This window comes from Radiomyces spectabilis (assembly GCF_025331425.1).
Source record: "Radiomyces spectabilis strain NRRL 2753 chromosome Unknown BYT42scaffold_8, whole genome shotgun sequence".
NCBI classification, from domain to species: domain Eukaryota; kingdom Fungi; phylum Mucoromycota; class Mucoromycetes; order Mucorales; family Radiomycetaceae; genus Radiomyces; species Radiomyces spectabilis.
Genome location: NW_026251933.1, coordinates 1,881,757 through 1,908,128, shown reverse-complemented (window position 1 = coordinate 1,908,128; position 26,372 = coordinate 1,881,757). Strand labels below are relative to the sequence as shown.

Genomic DNA, 26,372 nt, shown 5'->3' with positions numbered 1-26,372 from the left:
ACACTTTGAAAGAGTGCAAACTCACTGACAGTCCTCTGGCTGCTGGTGTTTTCCAGATAAATATGACCGCATATGTGGAGAATCAAGTGCTCAACACTTGGACCCAACGTAATGGCTCCAAGCCTATCTCTTCTGTGGAGGCCTTGCTCCAAATTGCTCCATTCATTGTCGACAAGAGAGTAACGGAGGGTGATAGTCACCATGGTGACTACAAACACAAGGCGGGTAAGCGTTACCACCAATCTGTGTCTCCCATTTTATGCAAGCGGCCCTTTAAGGATGAGAACGTAAAGAAGGAGAAGGTCGAAAACAGCCGACCAAATTTGCCACAGACTTGCCTGTATTGCAAGAAAGCCTGGTTCCAAGGCCACCATTGTGAGGCTTACCAGGAGGCGCACAAGATTAAGCACCAAGAGAAATGTCTCCATCATTTGCACCTGGACGAAAAGTCCGGAAAAGCCAAAGCTAGTGCTAACCAAGCACTACGTACTGTAAGCAGATGCAAGATGACCACCCTGCCAAGGAGGTTATCGATACCATCCTAACTGAAGAAGAAGAGCTCAGCCGAACTGCATAACGTAAGTCTCTTAAGCTATACAGCATCTGCAATGAACAAAATTCAAGTATGCTAAAGACACCTATCATGATTCAGAATGAACGAATCTTGGGTCTCGTGGACACTGGTGCAGAAATGTCCATCGTCAGCAAAAACTTGTGTTCGTAAATAAATGGCCAATTTTTAATGCCAAAGAATCTATCTTGTATGCTAGTAGAGGAGACACAGTGAAGCGCATTGAAACTACTGCTCCACTGGATATTATTTACAATGGTCGTAACATCCGTCATAGCTTTGAAGTTATGGAGTTAGCAGATGAATGTGAATTAATTCTGGGTATTGATTTATTGCCGCAACTTGGAATTGCTCTCACTGGCGTCGTGATTGATTGAGATACATCAGAAACCCATCAGGCCAAAGAGGAAATGGCAATCGTGCCAAAAGCCGAAACATATCAACCCAATGAATCACCAGCAGGTACAGAAACAGAACATACTGTATTCACTCCATGCGATCTGTTCAGTCATTTATTAAGGTCAATACTGCTATACCTAAGGGAAGTTTTTGTACTTTACCTGAATCTATTATTCATCTATCAATGCCCGAAGGAGTTACTGCATATCAAAGACAGTACCCTTTGCCATTTACCATGAGACTAGTCATTGATAAGGCTGTTCAAGGTTGGTTGGATGAGGGAATTATTGTCCGTACTGCTATGAATTCGTTTTGAACAGTCCATTGACTTTGGCTGACAAGAAGGATGCATATGGCAATAAAACAGGCAAACGACCTTGCCTGGATCCCCCTCATATCAACAAACATTTACCTGATGATCGCTACCCTTTATCATTGATCAAGGAAATTTTTTTTCAATCCTTAGGAGGAAACACTGTGTTCACTACATTGGATCTAAAAAGCGCATTTCATCGTTTTAAGATCCACGAAGCGGACCAGTATAAAACCATGTTCACTCATGATGGTGTTCAATATATGTTTCAAGGATGTCCCTTTGGTTTGAAGCCGATTTCATCCAAGTTTTAGAGAGTGATGTCTTTGATTTATCAACATCTGCCATTCGTGCAGACATTTGTGGATAATATCGTTATTTTCTCTCCATCGATTTCTGAGCATATCATGCATGTTCAAACAGCCATTCAGGCTCTGACCGACATGAATTTACTGCTCAATACTGCAAAATGCCATTTTGCGCAATCTTGCATCTTCATACTTGGTTTTTGCATTTCAGCTGAAGGCGTCGTACCTGATAGCTGCAAACTTACCAATGTAATGTCATGGCCAATTCCACGTACTGGTAAGGAGGTCCAGAAATTTATGGGTGTTATCAATTATTTCTGCGATTATATTCCTACTGTTGCTACCATCAGTGCTTCTATCGATGCACTTCGTTCGGCTGGTAGTTTAATGAACCTACACACTAAGCATTTCCAGATGCTTAAAGATATACTGGCTCAACAGCTTTTGCTGGAATATCCTGATCTCAACAAGCCATTCCTTGTCGTCACTGATGCATCCAACTATGGTACACCTTAGGAAAAAAATATTCGGAAAGTACTCCGAAAATATTCGGATATTTGGATACTCAAATTTGTAAAAAATCAGGGATTTTCCAATTATTTTTCGAGTATCTGATTGAATAATTTTGAATACTTTTAGAGTATTTTCTGAATCTCGGAACATGTTGGGTCTCTCTGATTGGCTTCCAATCGGCATTGTTATTGGTTGGAACCTCACTTCCATTTTTTTTTATTCAAATAGCAATAGCACGCACGAATGGTTTTTATAATTTGGTTTATTAAATAAATTAATAGGATTATTCAAGAGATTTCCTATTTTTCAAAGTCTTCTTGACTCTCTTCGTAGTTGCAGCTTTGGACAGACTACGGGAATTGCTAGCTTTCGCTGAGCAACTACGTTTCTTGCCTTCAGAAAGATGTTAGATGATTTGTCAAGGAAGTCAACTCTGGCAAGATGAACCTAATGTTTTTGCTACACTGTTTGGTTCGATGCTGCTACTATCATTACTCCTACCTGGCAAAGCTTTAGCACCGGCAAATTCGTTGTCCTCATTGCTGGACAGGTGAGTGTCAAAGCCCATTCGCACAGCTGTGCACAAAGGTGATGTGCTCACCTCGTTGGTGAGAGCGTGAACTTCAGCAGAAACGGCCACCTGCTCGTCCTGCGCCAAGACTTCTTTGTCGCAAATGCTGCATCATAAGAGAATGTGATTAGTTAGCTGTGAGATGTAAGTGAACCAGCTTCGACAGGCCTTCATCTATACAAGAACACACGGAGTAAAACGTATCTTCCCTCAGCTGAAGCATTGATTCTGTAGAATCCGTTGAAGTAGCTCTTCATTAGTTCATAAAACATCAAAGACATTTATCGCATTATAACATACCTGGCGTCACCTTCTTCAGGTTCCACGGCTTCTAATAACAAGATTTAATACCTGACACAGGTTAGCAACAGCCCATTTGCAAGCTTACCTTTCACTTTGCATTTTTGGAATGCGTGAACCATCAGAAGGCGCGCGCCCCAGTTGCCCACACAAGCTTTCAACGGGAAATCCACACCTACTCCTCCCTCCAACAACAGCACAGCTTCGTTCTGGATCTGGGAGGGAAGATCTGACCATGTTGCCATTGCGGGTAACAAATGCCTCACCGGAGGTCCCAAACCAGCCTCTTCATAAACACTTTTACGTTCTTTTTAAAGGTGGTCAGGAGGCAGTCTTCCCACCTTTCCTTGAGGACGTCGCACCCCAAGATCTTGAAGAGCTCCCAGCTCCACTTTCTGGGTGCACCAGAAGCATCTTGGAGATGCTGTACCGTGCGTCTGATCGGCATGTCCGCGAACGGACTCGACTCACCACCGACGTGCTGGTACAATGGGAGTACGTGCAAGATGTCGTTTCGCGACTCCACCTCCCTTTGGAGTCAGGTATTGAACTCGTCAAGTTTGGAGTTCATTGCTGCAACTGTGTCTTTCAACTCGTCGACTGCAGCGCACAAACTACAGTATCTATTTTCGCATCTGTTGAGGAAGACTCACTCTTCACCAGAGCTTTGAACTTAGAAACTATTCCAATGAAGGTGGTGAATAGCTGGGTCGCAGTATCTTGACTTTGTGACATTGAAAAACGAATAAAGAAGAGAGAAAGAGAAAAAGTAAACAACCAGGGCGCAAAAGTTTTTTTCAACGCAAAATCGATCTCAGCACCCTTTACCCCTTTTATTCATTTCACGTCATGTCAAAAAGAATTGAAATGAAATTACTGTATGCATCATCTGCCGCCGTTACATCAAAGGCTCTTCAGACCATTTGAACATCCACTATGATAATTGTATTCCAAAAAAAATCGACTTATTGCGTGCAACAATCCCAGCTGGAGAGCTCTTGGCCGTACCAGAACTAGGTGGCCGTTGTATGCGCCAAGTAATAAGCCCATCTCGGCGTTACTAAGCAGTGACACCAATCTAATAGACTTCTTTTTGTTAGCCTAGTGCAACTAATGGCAACGTTGAAAGTAACCTCCACAATGATGCTGTCAATCTTGCGCCCATTAACATAAGTATTGGCATTGTCGTCAATGATAACTTTAATATTCTTCGTGATAGAAACAACATCAAATGCTTAAACTATCTTTACATAGGAGACTGGTCCTGCATATCACATGGAAGCAATTGATCAAGAGGACTACATGGATTTGGACGAGGAGTTGGTCTATGATACGGTAGTGGAAGAGCATGAAGCATTTGGGATCGAGATGGTGCCAGAAGCAATGTAAATCTTATTTTTTCTCCGATAGAGTCAGTGCTAATGTGTTTATATAAAAGTAGAAATGCCAATGATGCTAAGGTATATGACATGCACAACGTGCTCATCCCTGAAGAAGACAATGTCAAAGCTAGCATTGATCTTTATACGCTGACTGTGGAGTTCGGAGCCTCCAGAGAATTTTTTGGACGGATGGTGAAAATCATCAACAATTATACGGATGGTCTGCTCTCACTGCTGTTAAGCTACCATTGTTCACGAAATGCTCTTCGGCGTTCATATCCTATCCAGCCGAAGATATATGACGTCTGCCGCAATGGCTGCAAGATGTATCAGGCTGGTGAGGACAGTCTTGCGTGTACGCACTGTCAGGAACCCCGGTTCAAAGCTGATTTGTGCACTCCAGCAATGACAATGCAGCAATTGTCCTTGAAAGAGCAGCTTGCACTTTTGATCAGTGATGATTAAACGCATAATTTGCTTTGGTACAGATCTAGCAGAGAGTCATCGCCATCCGTGATGAAAGATATTTTTGATGAAAATGTATACAAGGAGATGAAGAACTTGATGTTTGAAAACGAACTGGATCTGGCGCTTGGACTGTATACAGACGACTTTCAGCCGTTCAAGCGTGGACAGTATTCCATGACAATTGTGCACATAGTTTTACTCAATCTTCCTCCCAAGAAACGTACAGAAGACAAGTACATGCTTCAAGTCTGCGTTACATCTGGTCCTAATAAGCCTGCAGACATCTTTAGCTTTTTGGAACCATTTCTTACTGAAGTGCACGAACTTTCTGAGAGTGGCATGATTGTACGGATAGGAAGCGATACACTCAAAGTGAAAGGACATCTTATGTTTGTTGGTGGAGATATTCCTGCGGTTGCCAAGATGTGTGGGCATGCTGGTCATAACCATTATCATGGTTGCCGATTCTGCACTATCCGTGGGGTATATAAGAGAATCGCATGACATTTCCACCCGTTTTTAAAGTAAGGTCATAAATATAGATTCGCATGAATGGAGATATAACTGCTTGTTAGAATGGAAGAGATGAAGCTCAAGCTGATCACCAGCCCAAAGCAAGCATTCGTCTCTCACAAACATTTCAAATCTCCGATCAATGCCTTGGTCAACAGAAGGCAAGCCCATTTGTAACATTGTCATCATTCCATGGTGCAACTTTTTTTCTGGTTGACCCTATGCACCTGCTCGGTCCCGGGATTGGTAAGCAGCTCTGGCGACTTATCCTTGGTGACTATGGCGAATCCGCAAATCCCTTCTATCTGTTGCCCAAAAATCGCCAATTGATTGGAGCCAGAATTGCAGCCTCGAGAAGTCTGATACCATCTTCTTTTGCCGGTGACTGTGGCGATGTAGCAACTCAAAGTGGCTTCTACCGTGCAGTGGATTGGATTCACTTTGTGCGATTTTTCGTTCCAACTATTGTACTTGAATTCTACACAGACCCTGGTGTACGGAAAGCCATCATTGATCTGAGCGAGATCTACTGCTACGCGCTTAGTCGTGAACTCTCAGTAAACCAAATCAGGTCATTGAAAGTCACTGTCTTTTCATGGACTGCATAGCTGCATGAACAAGTGCGCTTAAAGAAAATTGCTGCTGCTGTGTTCACGGTAAATCAATATTACTTGAGTCACTTATACAAGATCATTGAAAGACTTGGACCTTTGCCTTTTATGGCGGCTTTCGCGATGGAACGAGCTATCGGTGAATTGAAACGAAGAATCCATTCCAAGAGACATACAGGAGTGAATGCTGGTAATGTATTTGTCGAGCTTTCTGCTGTCAGAGGAAGAAAAAGACTGGAGGATAATGATGACAACGACAACGACCTCAGTGATGTGCCCACTTCTAATACGAGAAAAAGGAATGTCATTGCCCTGTCTGATGTTGCCAATGGTCCGGAAATCTGGAGTCCGTTTGCCCAGCAGTCGATTGCCGAACTGCAGTGCAAGAGCCAGTTGCGTAACTTTTGGGCCTGGCAATGTCAATCTTACGATGGAATTCAAATCGATGAACATGAAATCGTGGAAACCGGAAGCTATCTGTTTAGCAACGGGAGGGTCTTTGGTGGAAACACCAGAGAATCCTTCGTCTATCTGCATGTTTGGGTCGACACTGACAGAAGTGCTCGGCACGGTTCCATCCGCCAAGCGCAGAGAAAATATTTTAGCGATCTCAAGCTATTTTTTTGCCATACCTTTCAGGGGCATGAAAAAATGCTTGCATTGGTCGAAGTCTGCAAGACGGTGAAAGTGGATGGTTGTTGCTGGCCATACAAGACTGAGTCTGGTGGCTCAAAGCTCGTGATCGTTGGCGTCGAGTGTGTTGTCGGGCCTGTAGGCCGAGCAAAGGGCTCAGGTACTTGGGAACATCTTTATTGGACCCAGAAAATGGAAGAAATTCCAATCGATTACAAGTTATCGTACATTCGTTAATCAACTTAATCAAGAAATCTTTTTGGAATACTTTTTAAATACTCGTGACTGTTATATTCAATTTTTTGAATTGTTTGTGAATATTCGAACCTGCAATATTCAAAAAATCGAATACTCGAATATTTTTGGAATACTTTTTTTCTAAGGTGATGCTTGGATGCCCAAGTTGACTGGGCCATAGGGGAACTCTGATTGGTGGATGCATCCGATGCATCTGTCATTGGCATGTCCTTGGATGTGTGCATCTCGGTCGAATTCTCGTTGGTGGGGTTCATGTTGGTAGTATTCACCGTAAAAAATGTGATATAGATGGATAGAGACGTTGAGTACGGTGAGACTGTTGTTTATTCTCGAAAGAGATGATCCCTTTAGTATCTGGTATTCAAAGATAATAACTGGTATCAGAATTTAAATGTACAAGTAGTGTGTAACTACTCTAGTGTCTCTTATCTGCTTAAACCGTGGTAATTCTTATGTAGTGGCATATGAACCCTATCTATGCGGCAGATACTACTTCATTATATCACTTAGTCATCTACTATATGATTAATTTATATTACCCAATCTATAAGAGAAAATAATTATCAGCGATTCCATAATCAATCAGATCATATTATTATATCATGTCAAATACAGTATGTCTGATCTACTGTATACTGTACAGTATATCTGATCATTTCTCAGTTTTTCTTACAGTATGTGAATAAATCTCACATTCAAATTCATATTGTGATATATCCACTACTTGTCATATTATTCATCCCAAACTGGTTGTTATGCACTGATTACGGGAGGATCAGTGCAAGCTGGACAAGAGGGTGGTGTTAAGTGCTTTCGCAAGACAAGGACAAGACAAGACAAGAAAAGGAATACAGTAAAACAGGAACAAGAAACAAGAACGAAATCGGAACAAGAATAGAAACAGGAAAAGAACCAAGACAAGGACAAGACAAGATGGAGAACAAGATAGTATGAGAGAATACACACAACACACACAATTCTTGACTGAGGTTTATTTCATGAGAAGGGATCGGATATTTATACTAAAGGATCGGATACAGAACAGACAACGATAATAAAATAGTTAAATGAAATGCAGAGCATAACATGAGGTAAAGCATAGATCAGCAAAAGGAGAGGACAACAGTAAGAGAGGAATATAGAGACCAAGTAAGGGGTATGCGCATGGACCAGCACGGCAACAGTGGAGAGCGTGCTTGGGCCAATAATACACATGGTCGTGCATTATGGCCAAGACAACGTGTACGCGGGAATGGTCATGACACTGGTGTTGCCAAACAGAAACGATCAGGATCTAGACATATTTTCGTTCTGAGTGAGCTTTTTCCATTAAAACACTGACTGAGTCTCTTCATTCATAACTTGGATCTACAGTATTGCCAAGATCAATTCATATGGGTAAAGCTGTCACATCACAGCATGTGGATCCTTTCTAATACACCTTATTGTTGTATAAATACACTAGGCTCCAAAATTACTCAGTTACAGTAGCTGGTGGAATCATTGTTAAGCTGACCTTAATTATATTTGCTTGATTTAGCAGAGTGTCGGCCTCATTCTGCATCATACTTTGGCATTGATAAATGTAGGCTACCATGTCTTCATATCATGTTTCAAGGATAATAAAGATGATATCCTTATCCTTATCAGTAGATTCAGACTATTGGTCAGCTGCTTCCTCCTTCAAATCTGCAAACTATCAGCTAGAGGCGACTGATGGAATGTGGGAAGGATTGAAGGCAGGGACTGGGCGAGTGGCAGTATTCAGGGAAGACTCTGAGGGAGGAACAATGGGCAACATAGTCAGTGAGCCAGCTTCTCCACCAATGTAAAATCTGTTTTTAGGATCGGGGATTAAATTACAAAGTAGGTCCAGCATAGCTTCACTTAAGGCGAACTATAAGGGCCTGATGTTTTTCTTAGAAAAAAGAACTGATTTTATTTCTTCATAATTTTTGAGGATATTTATATTAGTCTATGTGTTCGTTGTTCTTAGTGCGATCGGTGTTAAGCCAAAGTAACTATTAATGGTTCGTTGTCTGAACTGTTGAGTGGCTTGGCTGAGGCATTACATTCATGTGCATTTCGTGTGCATGTAGTGTTGGCCCAAAGAATAGTCCACCCCAAGAAACGTTTATCAAAGACAGGAAACAAGTCCTACGAACTGTCAATAGGTTCGCCATCTGTATCACTAGCAAATGCGTCGCACGACTGAACAGTTTCTCCACTTTTCCTCACGATGCCAAGTCAGCGGTAGCTATATGCCTAATGATTGAATTCGGAAAACCAATCGCGACTTTCGATCCATCTCGCATAATGGAAATCAGACAACCCTAGGCTGAAGCTCACGAAGCACTTGAAACCCGGCCCAATCTGCAAAGATTGCAGCCTGAAGGGCACCAATTGGTTGATGAGACAACTCAAATTTGCACAGCTTGGAAAAAACTGTCACACTGTACAGCTTATTCGAAGAGGAGTCTACAGCAGCAGGCGAGTCGAAATGAGATAACCCAGTGCAGACTCAGTTATTAACCAGCCTGTATGCAAAAAAGCCATGACTTGTTGTTGGCCGGGTAATGTCACGACAAACTAACCCGACTGAGGGCAGAGCAGAGAAACTCATCAATTTAGGAGGTGAGCAGAAACTATCCAATTAAGATTAGGAACTGAGCAAAGCACATTAAATAAGGAATCAAAAAGGGGCCAACAATCGGAGAATCGATAAGCAGGCTCCAAAGTTTGTTAGTAGATGATAACAGATATTGTTATTAATGGCACAGAAAGTGAACGACAGAAGGTTTATACAAATATCATCGCAGGATATTAGGAACTTCGCTGTGACCGGTTTACGTCGTCCACTTTTTCTAGATCCGCTCCCCCAAAAAAAAGGGAATCCGGAACTGTGGCAACGACGATCTTCCCTTAAGCAACTTGATCAAATGGGTGCGATCAGTAAGTGCTGAGCAACAATTCTACTGCCATTGAAGAACATATGACTAATCTTTTGTATTCTTCGAATAGAGGGTAAAAAGACGGCTCGAGAAGCAAAGCGATTGAATGCAAGCAGTAAGAGATCAAGTTTGTGATCCCGAGGATGCTCTCGACTTACTCTTGTGGATGTAGAAATAAAAAAGGATCCCGGCGTACCTAATCTGTCGCATTTCAAGCAAAAACAGTCGAACAAAGACGAGGAGCGCAAAAAAAGAGTATGTCCGGTAAGAACTAGTCAGTGTTTGTGATCATCGCTGACAATATCAACAAATAGATTGCCGAAGCCAAGGAACGTCATGCACAGGCTCGTCAGAATGCGCAAAAGAAGAAGCCAACCATTCCTAGTTCTTTATATGAAATGGTCCACCAGGCCGAACAGCGAAGCCGTGCTTTTGATGAGCAGGCCCCTGTTGTTGAGGAAGACAAAATCCAGCAAGATGCCGGCGCCACTGGTCAAAAAGATAACTCCAAGAAGGCTTATTACCGAGAGTTCCGCAAAGTATTGGAAAATGCTGATGTTGTATTGGAAGTTCTCGATGCGCGTGATCCCTTGGGCACCCGAACTCGTCATGTGGAACGGATGATTCTGGATAGCGGTTTGAACAAGAAAGTCATTTTAGTCCTTAACAAAATCGGTAGGAAGCAAATACTAACATCGAATGTCAGCAAAAGAAAAATAACTCATCAGCCTATGCTGTATAGACCTTGTACCGAGGGAAAATGTCGAGCAATGGTTGAAATACTTACGTAACGAATATCCCGCGATTGCCTTCAAGGCTTCCACTCAAAGTCAACGACGAAACCTGAGTCAATCAAACGTGGCGACCGATGTGGCTACTGAAGATATGTTGAATTCGGCTGAATGCTTGGGTGCGGATACCCTCGTGAAATTGTTAAAGAACTATTGCCGTAATGTGAACATCAAAACATCGATCACTGTGGGCATCATCGGTTACCCCAATGTCGGGAAATCATCAGTGATCAATTCTCTCAAACGATCCAAAGTATGCGGCGTAGGTTCTACACCCGGTTTCACCAAAGTCGCTCAACAAATTACATTGGACAAGAACATCAAATTACTGGACTGCCCCGGTATCGTATTTGCCCAGCAAGGTCAAGATGGTCAGACAGATGCGGAAATTGCATTACGAAATTGTGTCAAGGTGGAATTACTGGAAGACCCCATCACACCAGGTACAAGGCTAATTAATGCACCAAAAAAAAAGGCAACAGACAATCAAACGACTCATTCGACACAGGATACTAACGCATGATATGTGATAGTGGAGGTGATTGTTTCGCGATGTTCTGTAGAGCAACTCATGGTGATGTACAACGTCGGCTACTTCAACAATGCCCACGAATTTTTGGTTTTACTTGCAATGCAACGCGGTAAACTGAAGAAAGGCGGCGTTCCCGATATCCAACTTGTTGCCCGACACGTCCTTCAAGATTGGAATGGAGGCAAGATTCCCTTTTACACTATTCCGCCCTCATCCAAAAAATCACACATCGCTTCCTCGATTGTGGATTCTTGGGGTCAACAGCTGGATATCGACCTTGTCAATGCTGATCAATCCGTACTCAGTGGTCTTAAAGCCAGCTCAGATTTTGGCTCGAGTGCCGTAGTTATGGTGAGTAAATGACAGGTTTTATTTACGTATGCGTACATGACAATGCTATTAACCACATATACATTTTTTTGTTCAGCATTCCTCGGATGCAACGATGGATATGGACATGGAAATGGATATGAATATGATGGAGGAGTAAGTTTTGAAGGAGAAAGAAATTTCTAATACATATACTAATGTTGGTATGAATAATAGTGGTGAAGGAAGAATAGAAGATTCTGCCGATGCTATTCGATCGCAGCCTATTATCCAAGTGGACCGTATGCGGCTGAAGAAATACAAGACCAACCGACCGCAACACATTATTTCCGAAGCGGAAGGGCAGCTTAATCCCCAAGTAAACCAGCAGTTAAAAAAGCAACAAAAGGCGCAAGCAAAGAAGCTTCGCAGACAACAGGGCAGCGGTCAACCTATTGAAGAAGACGATGATATGGTCGAGGAGGACGATGTGGTTGCTGCGAATCAGTTTGGTAGCTTCGGTGCACCAATCCCAGACGAGGACGAAGATTTGTAAACTCAGATTGGCTGGATTTCACTTCATCTGGGTTCATGCAAATTTTCTGATTGTCGCTCACACCATTTTTTTTAAAGAAAAAAGGCAATTTCTCTCAATGTGTCAATCTTTATTGTTTCTCCATTTCTCTTTTTATTTCTCTTCACTATCACAATAATACATCATGTTTTCCCGTGTCATCTCATCCGTACGTGACCATTTTATGAAACCGATCAGAGATCCTGCAGACATGAATGATGATACTCGACGCCGCTCATCAGTAGATGAAGGCGATTCTTTGTCAAGATTACACACTACACAGTCTATGCCAGCGGAACGAAGGACTTCTGTCGTCGAAGCTATTCCAATGAGCAACAATGACGGCTCGTCCGTACGACGAAGAGCTACGATCTTTGGCATCTCGAGAAATTCGGCGGATGACTATATTCAAAAAGATCTCATTTCGAGTTCTTGGAGTTAATTCCTTGTACTATCGCTTATTTTGTCAACCTCACTTTCTCATACCTTTGTCTCAATGGCAGTCTTCATTGTTTCATATAATTTATCTGTTTCGTATTTGTTTCCTCCGTTCCTTTGTACAAAAAATAAACTGGGAATATAATCTAACAAGCCGTACACCCACTGTGCAATGGATGCCGCCTGCCACCGGAAGCCGCCCTCTTACATTGAGCGACTTTCGTCAGACAAAAAGCCTAACGCATACACGGCATAACCTGAGCGAGAATCTTGACGGACTTTGGTATATTAATGACAACCTTATGGCAATACCATGCAACGTGATTTGTTTCTGAACACGCGCAAAGCAGCACTGATTGACCCCCTCAGTTCCATCCCGCCCAGGCTATGATAGATCTAGAAAGATGTGTGGGTATGTTGGGTATATAAAAAATTGAGTTAGTAAGCTCTTTGATTGATTCAAATTTCGTCAAGATATTTTACCTTTGTTATTTGAGTTTTCAATAGCCATTTGATCGCTTGACATGACTTGGATTATATGACATTGAAAAATTTTGAGTCAGTATACGTTCATTACATCATAGCAAAGGAAAAGAAACTGGACTTGCCTTTGAAGCAAATGGTGTACCGAAAAAAAAACGATGAATACGGATCACAGGTAAGCTTCTTCTTCGATGCGGACGATAGAATTGCTTCCAGGGACGGTTAAGCGATAGATCGGTGGTGTCAGCTTGAGCAGGCAAAAAATATTGACGTGGCCAGAAGTGACGGTAATTTCGAGTTGGATTCCAGATATCGAGAGTCCCCCGAATAAAAAGAAAGAAAAACAAATAAAGTACATGATGATAAAAAAAACAATGGTCGCGTCAGTAAAAACCTCCTAAAAATCCCTGTGAGAAAAAAAGAGGAAAAGACTGCGAAAAGAATATGTACATGAAATATAAAATACAAAATACAAAATACAATAATCGGGAAGACATCTCGAATACCATATGATGAGAAGCAATCAAAGGAGAGGAACATGAAGAGGACACGTAAGCGTTTTTCTGATTAAAAAGAGAGCCACACCACCAACAATGGCCTTTGACGCCATCCGGTTTCGCCAGATGGATGGATGGATGGTGAGAGAAAGTCAACTTGTAGTATCCAGAACTTGTCAGGCGAAAAGAAAACGGAGAACACCGAAGCTCAAAGAAGGATGGAAAAAAAGAGAGGTAAGTCTGTTTTGCCGGAGCAAAATCGATGGTAGACCACTCGACGCTTACTTTTGAGGATGGTAGTCGATTTAATCAAGTTAGATACACGGGATAAGAATGGTCTGGATGATGGATGCGGATGGGATTTTGATACAATGATAGTGAGGGTTTATCAAGCAAGAAAGAGAGAGAGAAAATCAAAAGAAAAAAAGATAAAACTGAAGACAAAAATATATGATTTTCCATGGATGAAACAATAGTCACCCCACTGATGCATGAATTCATAGATCGAAGCATATCTGCTCCATGTATCACTCGATCATCGAAAACTGAAGAGAATGAAAGGGCATAAAAAGTATAATTGACAGAAAAACCAAACTAAATGATGCTACAGAACACCCAGATCGACATCGACAACAGCCTTTCTTCAAAAAGGAGCTCTACCCACATTTTATTTGGACAACGACGATGCTCTGTTTGACCACAACTGGCGCAAACCGCATCTTGCTGCTGATTTTTTCGCCTATTACCGTGGAAGTGGGTAGCGAGGCATGGTTGAAAGATAAAAATAAAAAAAGGTTTAACAGGTCCTGATATCTTGGTGTAAATCATGTGATTATTGTAGTGCTCTCAGTTTTACTTCTCTTGGTGTAAATTTAGACGAAAGTGTAATGAATGGCAGACGGGCGCTTACTGCTTCAGTATTCATGGAAGTGTTTACCACTTGATGGGATCGCTACTTCCTGCTAATGGCCAACGACCTGCATTTGCACAAATATACGTCCATGATACTGATATATAGACTAGTAGCGCCTGTTGATCTTAAAGATCACAAAGTTATGCTCTTTCGGTCTGTACTTTGTTGATAATCTGAGGCTAGTGGGAATAGTAGCTGATTAAAGATGCGTTTGGAATGGGATGCTCCATTTGCAATATTCAGACTCCGCACTCGAATTTGTGTATCCAAAGGTCTCGCTTGATGGTACTCTAATCTTTTGTCAATAAGCGGTTGATTTTTCGGTAAGATTTAGTTGATGTGCGCATAAATCTTTGCGTATTCAATGGACAATAGAGTAGTACAGTCTCTTTTTCTTTTTTCCCGGGGGTCTTGCCCCCCTGACCTACCGCCACATAGCGATCATTTTCTTCATCCACGACAGAGGAACAACAATATGTACACAAAGTTAGGAACCGAAATAGTCAGACATCGTATAATATTAAATGGAGAGACAAAAATGGATAACAGAAAAAATCGTACTTGGTAAAACATAGCATAAGGATAAAATCAAAAGGAACATAAGGACAAAAAGCATACAGTAAAACATAAAGGTGAAGAATAACTTGAAAAATCATAGCAAAGGATGAAAGCAAAGGAGCATAAGACAAAATACATACAGTAAAATATAAAGGAATAATAAAAAGAACAACATAAGGGTAAAGACGCCACCAGGACCATCAACAAAGAACAATCGGGCTGATTCGTTGCTTCCATGCGTGACACTCTGGAGAATTGCGTGGTATACGGCATGTTGATAACGGTTTAGGTACTCGTGTGTTTGGGGAACATTGGCAGCGTCTACGATGAGATCGAATTGTTCTCTTACCAGTCTGGGTTGACGGCGAAGTGTGCTTCTGCCAATTTCTTGGCGATCAGGAAGAACAAAGCGATCGTAATTCAGCAGTGAACTCGATTGGCGGTTCAGATGCTCTTCAATGTCCAGCAAAGCGCGATCGTACACGATTTGGGGCGGCTCAATTTGATGATCATTGTCTTGACTTTGATTGCTCCAAAAATGGAAATAGTCTTCTGCCAAATGCTCGCGGAACTGCATCCAAAGCGCAAACGGTTCAGGAGCCTGAAATTTTCTGTCATTGCCGGCATGATACATTGCTGCTGCAGCATGATCGTGGTCCTTGTAAACATACTTGTACAGGTATTTGACGCTTTCCAGAGAAGTACAGATTTCGACGTTAATGTGAGCGTTATATCTTGCACAGAGGTATCGATTGTGGGGAACAACCCATCTATTGTCCAACTGGACATGGTTCTTGACCACAAAATCACCATTGTTGCGACGACGGTATAACGGGTAACCCCTGTGATCTTCGATAGTAGCTTCATTGAAGGACGCGGGTAACGCTTTGTACATGAGCCGTTTTCCATGCAGGGAGACCTCGGATGCGTTGTTCCACACGGACCGTGCATAATACATCTGCTGACAGTGTCGTAGAGATCAGGAAATCTCTCTCTGTCCGGAAGTTCGGCACACACGATACGATCATAGTCATCAAGTGTTCTCGGCTTATCCTCCGTAGTAACACCAAAAGCAAATGAAGATGCGGTAAGCCTCGCTTCTGAAACTCCGCCGTGTGTACATGGGTAACGACTTTTCCCAAAACATGGTTCTTCTTTAGATCTTCCATCAGAGCTTTACGCTTCATGTTAAAAATTCGAGCGCAAAGTCGCGCCGATCAACAGCTGTCTGGTTTCGTTTCAACCAATCATATATATTTGTTTTTCAAAAATTACTCAATCAAGCCGACAAATGTAGCAAAAACCCAATGTGACTGCCTTGTGACTGAAAATTAGCGCGCATAACTCCCCAAGCATTTTATAAGGTTGAGACAGATTATGCCGCGCTTGTCACCAGAAAAAGCCACGACGTGTAACCATGATTGGTGTCATTTTTGGATCATGGACATTTTTATTGGAATTCAAATTCCGCTTGCCTAGCTTCTCACATGAACAGCACGGAAAGCATCAGTGTTGAACGGTTTCCCCGATAGAATCGGCGTGGCTTCACAATGCAATGCCGGGTTCAAAAAAGCATTATAAATGGTGCATTTGTTCGGTCAGATTTTACGCAGTGTATAGCTTGCTTAAATATAGTTGATCGTAGTCTTTAGCTGAGAATCCCAGGAATAACAAGGAATATAAAAACAGAAAAACGGTCATTCTATATCTTTTTTGTCAACTGTGCAGAGTAACTATCGTTTGTCAGGCTCTTCCTATTATTCGGAGGATCTGGTGTGGCGCTGTAAAACATATCAGGACAGATACAGATATGAACTTGCAATGAGGATTCTCTGAAGCTCCAAAGATGCCAGTTCTCTCCGATTTCATGAGATGAAGAGCGAGATAGGTATAGAGGAGGTCTTTACCTTCACAGTTAAGTGGTAATTGTACAAATAAATGCTCATATTCTCTCGGTTATTGGAAAGGCATACGCACCAACAGTTTCGTTGACTGATTGCCCGAGAAATAATTTCCGGTTGAGGTCATTATGAAGGTCACGGGTGCTATCAGCGAATGAAATCAAAGACACGAGGTTAAAAAGAATGGAATATAGTGCATATCCTTAGATGAGTGGGAAGGATGAGAACTACAATAGGAAAGGGTAGCATCCAGAATTCCACGCCTAGTCCATGGACTAGAAGCGGGCAGAAACACTGAAAAAACTGTTTTATTTATAATCATCAACGGACAAAAACAAACAATTAAGCAGATCCTACCTGGGAGTAATGCATCGAATAAAAACGCGTGGCAAAAAAGCTCTGATGGCGCAGGGTCTGTGTTTGCCATCTGGCTAGAAAAGGGGGACATGGGTGAAGTGACTTTGCAAAAGAAATTGCTATAGCATTTTTTTCAACCCCGCTTTTTCATATGCGTGATTTCGTCTTCTGTTCCTGTCTGCCTGTATGAGTTCCCCTTTACATTTTACCGAAAACGAACGACGTCGTTATGAAGCCATCGTAGAGAAAGGACGGTGGACGGTGGATAACTCAGAAAGCCGTATTGCTTCACGACTTATTCCCGAGGTAAAGTAACTTGATCTGTCACAGATGCCATCGAAATTTCCCATTCATACATTGGAGTAACAAAACTTGCCGGATCTAGTCTCCTCGAAAAAGCATTCTAAAGGGATGGCAAACCCCAGAGACTCATCGGACTTCCATTTATGATCGACAGTAACTACTCATGTCACATCGACCATTCAGCACCGTAATCTGACACACCACTTTACTATAGAAAACGACGCCGGGAACTGATTGAGCGACGACGCGTCAGTTTTGCGCCGGATGCTCGCGTACGGTATGTCCCGTCAGTCTAGCTTTTCCATACCCCTTTGTCACTGTGATTTAATGCATATACCTTGCAGATTATTTGGACGCAATGACTCGTTGCTGACCAGTCCTCAGAAAAGAACCAACATGACCGACGATCGCCCCGACTCGAGCGTGTTTGACGACCCTTCTGAACAAAATGTATCGACCCACGACAAGTAAGGGACTAATATTTTTTAAGGTCGCATCCATGCTCACTTTACTGATCAAGAGATATGGCAGTCCTTTCCTTGCTCGTCTGACAGGGTCACCCATTGACCGAAAGCGACGGTGAGCATCGCATACGGTACAATCGTACAGTCATATTATCCATATCTCATGCATTGCGTTTCGCAGACGATCTGTTTTATTAGGAAGTCCAACGCCCGATGTGCGAAGCCCGCAGCATCATTTCACACGTATCAGAGAGGATCCGTTCAATGCATTTGACTTCCATTACCGATCCAATTCCAACGACGCGATAGAGTTTCCAAATAACCCGACGGGAAACTCGCCACAATCTCGTAAATCATATTATCCAAACGAACATGATGCTGTCATGAATTTCCTCAACCGACTGGATCGAACAGATTCAAGAACCAGTCCAGTCGTTGACAAACAGCTACACGGACGTGTTGATGCCGTAGACCTTCATCTGTCGCCACAGCCCCAGAATATGCAGACACAGCATACAGCTAATGTCACAGGAGCGGGTTCGCATGACGGCGACACAATGCAACTAACACAAATGTTACAACAAGAGGAAGATGGTGGAGACACGATGCAGTTAACGCAGATAATACAAAATCACGACAGTATTGAAGCGCCAATGGAATTCTCGCAAGCACTACGAGAAGAAAATCACGATGATGAAGAACCGATGCAGTTAACACAAGTGATCGTATCACCAGACATTCGGGTCGCAAATAACGTCTCTTTGAACCGCACCCCACGGCGTAGATTATCCTCGCTTTCATTTGGTAGAGACTCAACCGCTGATCACAGTATTGGTTCTGATTACGGCGATCGAATGGTATCAATGCATGGCAATGAGAATGGTATATCATTTTTCTGCTTGTTTATCTGCTGGACCTGTGATTAACTTGACCGGCCGTTAGTCAATATACTGGAAGAAGAATATCCGCATCTCAGCAACTCTTTCCTCGATGATGTACGGATTATAACGCTTATCAACTGACCCAAAAAGGAAGGACGATTCACATTTCTCTTTGCTCGGATAGAACACTATCACACAAAATATCTCTCTCTCTGACTTTCTACAGTACGTTGGCATCACTTTCAAAGAAAACATCACCGTTAAAAATCGTCGGCGTACGTCAGGTTTCAATCAAAGCCGAGGTGAGTTAAACCACTATGCTTTTTATGAGTACCAAAAGTAAAGCTGATTGATCTTCACAAGGAGCATCGACCATGCTTGAACAAGCCACTACAGCAGCCTGTATCATGCCCGAATTAGACATGTATAAGACGGTACGTTTTCGCCACAGATAGATAGTGGATCTTTGAATTTCCGCTCATACAATGATGTTGTTAGCGTTGCGAAGAGTTGGTGGAGCTCATAGATGCGGATCACAAGGCGTTAAAAGCCATCGACAAAGAAGTTAGCGAGAAAAACCCTCAGTTTTTCGCTGAATATCTGGAAGCTAATGTGCAATTACGAAGCCAGCTAGAGGTACCCCCTGGACCAGTTTCTCGGCGTATACCTTGTTAAAACAGGCACATTAGGAACGTTTTAGACTGATACGGAAGTATGCTCAAGCTGGTACACGACGTCTTTGGTATGAATACAGGTCAAGTTTTACCGAGGAACTGAATGACCTATTGAAAGAAAAGATTCAAAAGTTTGACGAGGTATAGAATTATGCGCAAACGTGCTTTATCAACAATATGTCGCTCAAACAAAATGCATATAGGATAAGCAGTTCTTACGGATGATGGAAAACGAACTACGGAGGCAACTCCCTTATCTGTCGGCCTACAAAGATGGACTGAAAAAGTCATTGGAGGAAGCACGTAAAAGGTATAGTATCAGAACAGAAAAATGCTTAACCTTACGGCGACCAAACAAGCTCATGCATCAATTATATAACAGAGAAGAAGAATATCATCAAATTGACCAGGAACAGCTAGCAAGTTTGGAAGCCGAAATTGAAGAACAGAAGTAAATCGATGACCACCATTGTCAAAGATTCCATTTTAAAATTCAAGTATCCTCTACATCTAGGATCATACTGGAAGGTTTTAAAGAAGACACCAAAAGTTTGGAGCAAGAAGAGAATGAACTCAGTCAAAGAAAGACTGAAATGGAGCATCTTAAGGATGAGGCTGCAGCCGTAAGTTGGTTTAGATCCAAGAAACCAAAAGTCTCGGGAATATAAACTTATTTGTACATGTTTAGGCCATTGATCGTGCCAACAAGACGATCGCCGAAAATCAATACGCAACGATTGACGACTTGGTTAACGCGAAACGTAAGTCGCAAATCTAATCATGCTAGCGACTGACGTCTCAAACATTGTCGTTCATTTTCTTAGAGCAATTTGCAGCTTGCTGTGCTCTTGGACAGTGGCGTCTGCTACAAAATGACGAAACCATGACGAATGTTATGATAGATAATGATTTGCAAGTGACAATCGCTTCCCTCAAGTTAAAGCAACAAGAAGAAGGCGCCGTCAATATACGAGTTGTTGAAACTGAAGATGAAGGTGTCGGGTTACTTGCAGAGCTGGCTCATGGCCTAAATACCTTAGTGTCCGACGCTATTCCTCAGTCTGAGGTAACTCCCGGTGATAAAGGAGCGCATGGGTTGACGATCAGTGCTTACATAATGATATAGATGTTGCAGAAGATGGCTATCTATTGGAACCGTGTAAAGATGATTCATCGAGAAATTCTGAGGGCTCAACGACGGTTTTGGGTTGAACTGACGAAGCTCACCGAAAACGAGGATACAGATCCGGGAGATCATGGTGTTCAATGTGATATCACGCTATTGAGCTACCTGAACAGCACCAAGTTTTCCTTTTCATTACAAATTCGTCCAAAAGATGTCATGGCGTTCCCGAAATTGATTACAGATGGATTAAGAGTGCGATTGGATTACGGACATATCAAGTAAGTGCAGTTCTTCGTAAGTAGACCCTTTTTTGCATTGGATGCCTGACCTCTATATAGGGAAGAAGAATTGGAAGCCTTGATTGCAATGGAACTGAGAGAGAATGGTATAATTGATTTTGTCGATAGTCTTCGAAACGTAATTGAGAAAATACAGTAAATAAGTTTTGTGAATATGGCATCTCAACACAAGAAATGACAGATTGTATTGAAAATAAGGTGATGGACATGATTGAAATGAATGGCTATAGACAGACAGAGTGAGGAATATATTTGTGGAGAGATATGTAATGAGACAAGGCTGGAAATGGAACTGAACGGAACGGACCAAAGGAAATTGAACAATATACGGAAAGGGTTACAGACGGAACTGAGTTGATCAATGATGATCGTCAAGAATCAGGAACAGAAGTATGCAAGGGTGTATTGTACACACAGGTCTAGACAAGATGCGCTTAGGTGCTTACCGCATAAACGGACAAGACAAGACAGCACAAGACAAGGAACAAGGAACAGGAAGTGGACTGGGGACAAGATAATCTGATACGGATTTATTGTAGAGATGGTGGGATATTTATACCAGGATAAAATGTAATAACTATGGAATACCGGAAATATGCAAAGAGAATAGCTGTTACTTGGCTAACAATTCATGACAGAATATGCATACAAGCAATGATGCGAAAGGGTAAAAAACATAGCATATTATACATCAATGCAATGACGGCTCAAACCACATGTCGTATTTGCACATATCATTATATCATTCCCACCTCTCATCCGTATGATACCACTCCATTACATCACTTAGTCATCCATGATTAATCCAAATCTCCCGATCTACAAGAGAAAACAATTACCAATAATTTCATAATCACCATACCAATCGGGCACGTCATTATGTCACGTCAAACACGTCTGATCTACATATCCTATCATTCCCCATTTTCTCTTATGTGAATCAACCTCATATCAAAACCCATACCGCAAATATAGCCTATTATTGGCTTATCCGCCATCTATTCTTTCCATTCATCTTTACTAGGAAAAATAACCATTATCGATCATTATCTAAGCAGTATGGAAACCAATCCTTGATTAAGCAACATGGAAAACACACTTTAGTCTGTCACAGATCATACCACATCTAAAAATCCCCAGCTAGTATAAAAGACATACCTTGTATCAAATCCCCACTCATTAGAATTATTCTTCTTCCTACTTTTACGCACCACTCTCTCGAGAATAAAAGGAGTCTCACAGGGTTTATTTTTGTTACTACTAATCCCTTGCTTTCTAGACTCGAAACAGCACACCACAGAAAGTCCAACGTTCGGGGCAGCTTGTTCAGTGCCATTCATCTCAAAAATGGCAAATGGTTTTAGGTCAAGGGTACCAACGATATAAAGGGTTACTCTGCTCAATAAGCTCACTGCCTGACTGTTGGCAAGCGTCGATGACTCTTCGTCAAAGTTACTTCTCGGTGGGTCGACATTGATGGGATTTATGGCAATGTTACCAAACTGAAGCGTTGTCCTTTCTTCAACACGGGGACACGAATGGTTCGGAAGAGGGTCGCGCCAGGATTGTTGCGTCGATCATTGTCCGCCAAACTAAACACCGTGCATGGTTGGCAAACATGTGCACGAGTGATACGTCTGGTGGAGCGGCAAAGGGCGTATGAGGATGATGTGGCAAGAGAAAGCCTCACCGCAAAGTGAATCAGCAGTCGAGCCAACGTATGGCTTCACTTTGCGTCGAGGCGCATGCTCGACGTAATCAACACATTGCAACTTGTGTGCCGATCAGAAGTTTCACGCCATCAGCATGTTGAAGGCTGATGGCCAAACGTCATACTTCGTCAGAATCGGTGGTCAGAGTGAGGTCTCTAGAACCGTGTCTTTGAGGTGGCCACATGTTTCGCGGTGGCTATCCACATGTTCGATGGATGTACTGATTCCCCTCTTGTTCAGCCAAACCAGAATAAGCCGCCCAAATCAGAATCATACTACAGGCTTTCTAAACTTCCACAGTATTAACCACGATGGCTTGCCCGCTGGGGATGTTGTGGGTGATGGCGCCAGAGAAGAGAATCGCCGCCAATTACCGCAGAATGGAATTCTCACATTTGGTTCAATCGTTTGCATATTGCTGATGAAAACTCCGCATACAGTGGTGGCAAAAATGACTGGCACAGCAAACGGTTCAGGAGTGGACGAAAGAAAAGAAAGGGGTGGTGGTTCTCAAGACAATGAATTTTTTGCGGGAGTGGGATTTCCCCACAAAGCACCATCGTTTCAGTTCGCAGAACAGTTGCCAATTTGGACAATGTATTGGGAGTGTGACGATTTTTCATTTTCAGCCTCTCAAATCTGGGCGGTAGGGGTGTGTCCAATTTATTTTCTCTTAGTTGCCTGAATTAAGTCGAATAGACAATCGTTACTCAGCATGTTTTCGACAGCACAGGCATTGACGACGGGACGATTGGCTGTGAATGCTGTACGAGGTACAAAATACAATGCAGTGCTCATATAAAAATAATATTTATCAGTAATCGTTGACTTACCCTGATTCGTTTCGCAGTGCCTCGCATGGCGGCAGCTTTCTTGCATGCTAATTCGGTCGTCCGTAGTGAAGCCACATTCCAAGCGGATGCTGCTGAATTGACAGATAAACAAAAAGACGCTGCATTGGCTGCCTTTGGAGCTCGCTTGGGCCTTCAGAATCTCGATTCACATGTATTGGAAAAAGCGGTGACCCATGCTTCTGCCAGTCAGGAAAACAACGCCGTCTTCACCGCTCTCGGTAAGTGATCTGCGGATTAATTCCTTCGTTTTGGAGCATGCGGTGATTAACTAATAGGGCTATATTAGGCAAACGTGTTTCTTCCTTGTATACTCTTGAGTATTTGCACTGCAGATATCCCTGGATCCCTACCAAGACTCTTGACAACGTGGTAGGCGCCTATGTCGGCAACAAATTCTTTTCCCGTTTGGGTAAGCATATGGGATTGCAGCATGTTATGCGTTGGCAACCGACACAGGTATGTGAAGGGGGCGGATCATGGTGTAAATGGATGTTGATGGGTACTAATAAAGTGTATCCAGGGAGTTGAGGGAATCGAGGATAAACCGTTGGTTCATGAAGTGGCTCTCAGTGACTGCATGAACGCCTTGATTGGTGTCATATACGAAAAACAGGGCGAAGATGCAGCAAAAAAATTCATCCACGCACATATCTTATCCGCCGATACAATCGTGAAAGATATCGTACGAGAAACATGGAAGAACAACCCCAAACGCCATTTATCCGCACTGTTACGCAAGGTTCATAAAGAATCGCCTATTTCTCGTTTGGTCTCGGAAACAGGTCGCCATTCCAGTGCACCAGTATATGTTGTTGGTGTGTTCTCAGGGGAAGAAAAGTTGGGTGAAGGATTTGGCTCTTCATTACAAATGGCTGAGCATCGAGTAAGTTGTAGTGCAGCTCGCGCACCGTGATCGTGATGAATTATGAAAAGGAACTTCTGTATGATTGACCTTTTTGGGCTTTATGTAGGCTTGTATTGACGCACTGCAAACTCATTACTGCAGAGAAGAAAAGACATTTACATTGCCTTCGGATGCAGACAAGGTCGACCACTACAAACCGCCTGTCCTTGGCGACAGTCAAGCACAAATTTAGAGATAGCTCATCATCATCATAATAATAAAAGAGACACACACACACAAAAAAAAAGCAAAGTACACATCAACACAAGCAGGACGTATTCTGGTTCAGTCATTCTAATGCAAAGTCGAAGAAAAATAGATGCCTTCCTACAGAACATGAGGTGGAATGAGCTTTAACATGAAATCCGATGATTTGACACCCACTAAAATGACGTACCTGAGCCATCCATTGGGCATTTTTTGATGTAGATTTGGCGGCGGCTACTTCCAGTTGTCCCGGGATAGGATTTCCATAGCGATGATTGGGGCTGCACGTTAAATAGGCTTGACTGTCCACATGAAGTAGCTGGATAGGATCTTCGCGATGCCAATAATCACGCGATGACCCCACACATTCCACCTTCCAGTCGTCACCTAGTGACCAGAGCGACAATTAGGAGATGCATATCCATTTACTCCATCATTTTACTTTTCATTTTACCTGTATCTTGTCCATCAAAGCAACTGACTTCTTGTTGATGAGATAAGGGTGAGGCGTGCAAATGACTATGCAGGTACCCTTTGGTATTAATGTGGCGTAACCGAATTACCGATCCACAAGGCACAGGTTCACTGAGTCAATGATACTGTATTAGCCGTCTCGAAACACTGCAGGAGAAACATGGCGATATTTACCCGCGTTTGCAGCGTTTGCCATAGCCTGCTTGCACTAGCCAAAAGCTATTGCCGTCGGTGGTTTCAACGAAACCAGTAACTGATTGTTGACCTGATCCACCACCTGTTTTAAACAGTTAGGATTTAGCTCAAAGCAATGAATACTGTTCAATGTACCGTAAGAAACACCATGTGAGTGAAGCTTATGATCGGTGGCCTTGTTCGTTAGCTTGATGGTGCTGCCACAGGTCACCTTCTCGAAACCTAGTTCAACATGAGTAATGGTTTTAGAACCCGTCGTGGAAGTATTACCTTCTTCAATTTCAGGAACTGTCGCTGCCAAGACAAGAGGTAATAGGGCTAACCAAATAAATCGCATGAGGTGATGATTGTGCTTGATGGGCACTTTTTTTGCTGCCGAACACACGAAATTTCTGGTGCACCTTTCAAAAACGGAACTTCAATTTCACAAGAAAATATCCCAGCCAGCCTCCTTCATAGACGCCCTGTTTTTACGGCGCTTCCTCGTTGCGTTGTTAGACATAAAAAAGCTGTTTGCTCGCTTCTTTGGCACCTGATGTATTACCAGCCCTTTGTTGACTGTCTAACGCAGCTGATATTTCGATTGCTTCTCGTGAGTGACCAGTTCATGTAACTTTACAATAATACTATAGGTAGGTATCGTGTCTGTCAAAGCTATTTGTTTTCCCAAAGCTCTCACCTACCTTCAAGACGACTGTTGTTTTTCCCAAGGTCACCGTTTTTAACGGCACTGAACCAAGGTGAGCTCAAAACAAGTTGGGCTGCAGAAATATATTAATGATTTCATACAAGTCAACCATAGACCATCGACAGTTACCACGCATGCTCTCAACCTTGATTAAATGTACCAGTTAGTTTGTCTGACGTTTTTTTTTTTTTTTTTTTTTTTCATTCGACCACAATTTTTTTGACTACTGTAAAATGTCATGGAGTTGGTCAAGCCGGAACGACGAAAATTCAAGGTCAGCTGTCGGTATGCCTTAGGAATTGCGTGTATCTATCTGTATTGCACGCTTTTCATTAAGCAATCATCTATCAGCTTTCCACATGTGCATTTTTAATATACGTTACAACTCCCCTCGTTTGATTGACAACTTTTATCCGTTCTAGAATAGCTGCTATGTTTGATCGAAAT

At 42.5% G+C, this 26,372-nt stretch overlaps 11 protein-coding genes across 11 annotated transcripts; 7 read left to right on the top strand and 4 right to left on the bottom strand.

Moving 5' to 3' along the window:
• Positions 1–2,499: 2,499 nt before the first annotated feature.
• Positions 2,500–3,220, bottom strand: BYT42DRAFT_615302 (uncharacterized protein; the record flags this gene model as incomplete). Its single annotated transcript, XM_051571947.1, has 5 exons — positions 2,500–2,537; positions 2,606–2,781; positions 2,856–2,903; positions 2,976–3,006; positions 3,064–3,220. The coding sequence occupies 5 exons, from the start codon at positions 3,218–3,220 to the stop codon at positions 2,500–2,502; spliced, it is 450 nt and encodes a 149-aa protein (XP_051422700.1).
• Positions 3,221–3,279: 59 nt separating this feature from the next.
• On the bottom strand, positions 3,280–3,715 carry BYT42DRAFT_575121 (uncharacterized protein; the record flags this gene model as incomplete). The annotated part of the gene is made up of 3 exons (XM_051568933.1): positions 3,629–3,715; positions 3,527–3,575; positions 3,280–3,505 (listed from the first exon to the last, which is right to left on the bottom strand). Coding segments are annotated over exons 1-3 (357 nt in total), but the record flags the coding sequence as incomplete, so codon positions are not given.
• Positions 3,716–3,792: 77 nt separating this feature from the next.
• Positions 3,793–4,360, bottom strand: BYT42DRAFT_391443 (uncharacterized protein). The gene is made up of 2 exons (XM_051563350.1): positions 4,109–4,360; positions 3,793–4,053 (listed from the first exon to the last, which is right to left on the bottom strand). The coding sequence occupies exons 1-2, from the start codon at positions 4,201–4,203 to the stop codon at positions 3,879–3,881; spliced, it is 270 nt and encodes an 89-aa protein (XP_051422698.1). The 5' UTR covers positions 4,204–4,360; the 3' UTR covers positions 3,793–3,878.
• A 132-nt stretch (positions 4,361–4,492) lies between these two features.
• On the top strand, positions 4,493–4,984 carry BYT42DRAFT_639026 (uncharacterized protein). Its single transcript, XM_051572511.1, has one exon. The coding sequence runs from the start codon at positions 4,547–4,549 to the stop codon at positions 4,820–4,822; it is 276 nt and encodes a 91-aa protein (XP_051422697.1). The 5' UTR covers positions 4,493–4,546; the 3' UTR covers positions 4,823–4,984.
• A 78-nt stretch (positions 4,985–5,062) lies between these two features.
• On the top strand, positions 5,063–5,946 carry BYT42DRAFT_498760 (uncharacterized protein; the record flags this gene model as incomplete). Its single annotated transcript, XM_051564583.1, has 2 exons — positions 5,063–5,308; positions 5,401–5,946. The coding sequence occupies 2 exons, from the start codon at positions 5,063–5,065 to the stop codon at positions 5,944–5,946; spliced, it is 792 nt and encodes a 263-aa protein (XP_051422696.1).
• A 4,148-nt stretch (positions 5,947–10,094) lies between these two features.
• BYT42DRAFT_391361 (P-loop containing nucleoside triphosphate hydrolase protein) lies at positions 10,095–11,563 on the top strand. The gene is made up of 3 exons (XM_051563349.1): positions 10,095–10,466; positions 10,534–11,025; positions 11,116–11,563. Exons 1-3 carry the CDS (start codon positions 10,190–10,192, stop codon positions 11,475–11,477), a joined length of 1,131 nt encoding a protein of 376 aa, XP_051422695.1. The 5' UTR covers positions 10,095–10,189; the 3' UTR covers positions 11,478–11,563.
• A 536-nt stretch (positions 11,564–12,099) lies between these two features.
• On the top strand, positions 12,100–12,634 carry BYT42DRAFT_575107 (uncharacterized protein). Its single transcript, XM_051568932.1, has one exon. The coding sequence runs from the start codon at positions 12,143–12,145 to the stop codon at positions 12,437–12,439; it is 297 nt and encodes a 98-aa protein (XP_051422694.1). The 5' UTR covers positions 12,100–12,142; the 3' UTR covers positions 12,440–12,634.
• Positions 12,635–17,213: 4,579 nt separating this feature from the next.
• On the top strand, positions 17,214–21,070 carry BYT42DRAFT_575090 (Spc7 kinetochore protein-domain-containing protein). The gene is made up of 18 exons (XM_051568931.1): positions 17,214–17,450; positions 17,530–17,600; positions 17,662–17,724; positions 17,792–17,914; positions 17,979–18,026; positions 18,093–18,793; positions 18,854–18,906; positions 18,977–19,094; positions 19,156–19,226; positions 19,291–19,428; positions 19,482–19,607; positions 19,670–19,776; positions 19,849–19,917; positions 19,981–20,089; positions 20,155–20,227; positions 20,291–20,532; positions 20,593–20,870; positions 20,931–21,070. The coding sequence occupies exons 1-18, from the start codon at positions 17,331–17,333 to the stop codon at positions 21,028–21,030; spliced, it is 2,610 nt and encodes an 869-aa protein (XP_051422693.1). The 5' UTR covers positions 17,214–17,330; the 3' UTR covers positions 21,031–21,070.
• A 1,392-nt stretch (positions 21,071–22,462) lies between these two features.
• Positions 22,463–23,445, top strand: BYT42DRAFT_391215 (uncharacterized protein). The gene has a single exon (XM_051563348.1). It carries the CDS (start codon positions 22,698–22,700, stop codon positions 23,286–23,288), a length of 591 nt encoding a protein of 196 aa, XP_051422692.1. The 5' UTR covers positions 22,463–22,697; the 3' UTR covers positions 23,289–23,445.
• On the top strand, positions 23,319–24,554 carry BYT42DRAFT_547203 (ribonuclease III domain-containing protein; the record flags this gene model as incomplete). Its single annotated transcript, XM_051565929.1, has 5 exons — positions 23,319–23,376; positions 23,454–23,675; positions 23,744–23,913; positions 23,978–24,340; positions 24,429–24,554. The coding sequence occupies 5 exons, from the start codon at positions 23,319–23,321 to the stop codon at positions 24,552–24,554; spliced, it is 939 nt and encodes a 312-aa protein (XP_051422691.1).
• A 96-nt stretch (positions 24,555–24,650) lies between these two features.
• BYT42DRAFT_498530 (MIR motif-containing protein) lies at positions 24,651–25,320 on the bottom strand (the record flags this gene model as incomplete). The annotated part of the gene is made up of 3 exons (XM_051564570.1): positions 24,651–24,955; positions 25,023–25,153; positions 25,217–25,320. Coding segments are annotated over 3 exons (540 nt in total), but the record flags the coding sequence as incomplete, so codon positions are not given.
• Between the last annotated feature and the right edge of the window lie 1,052 nt (positions 25,321–26,372).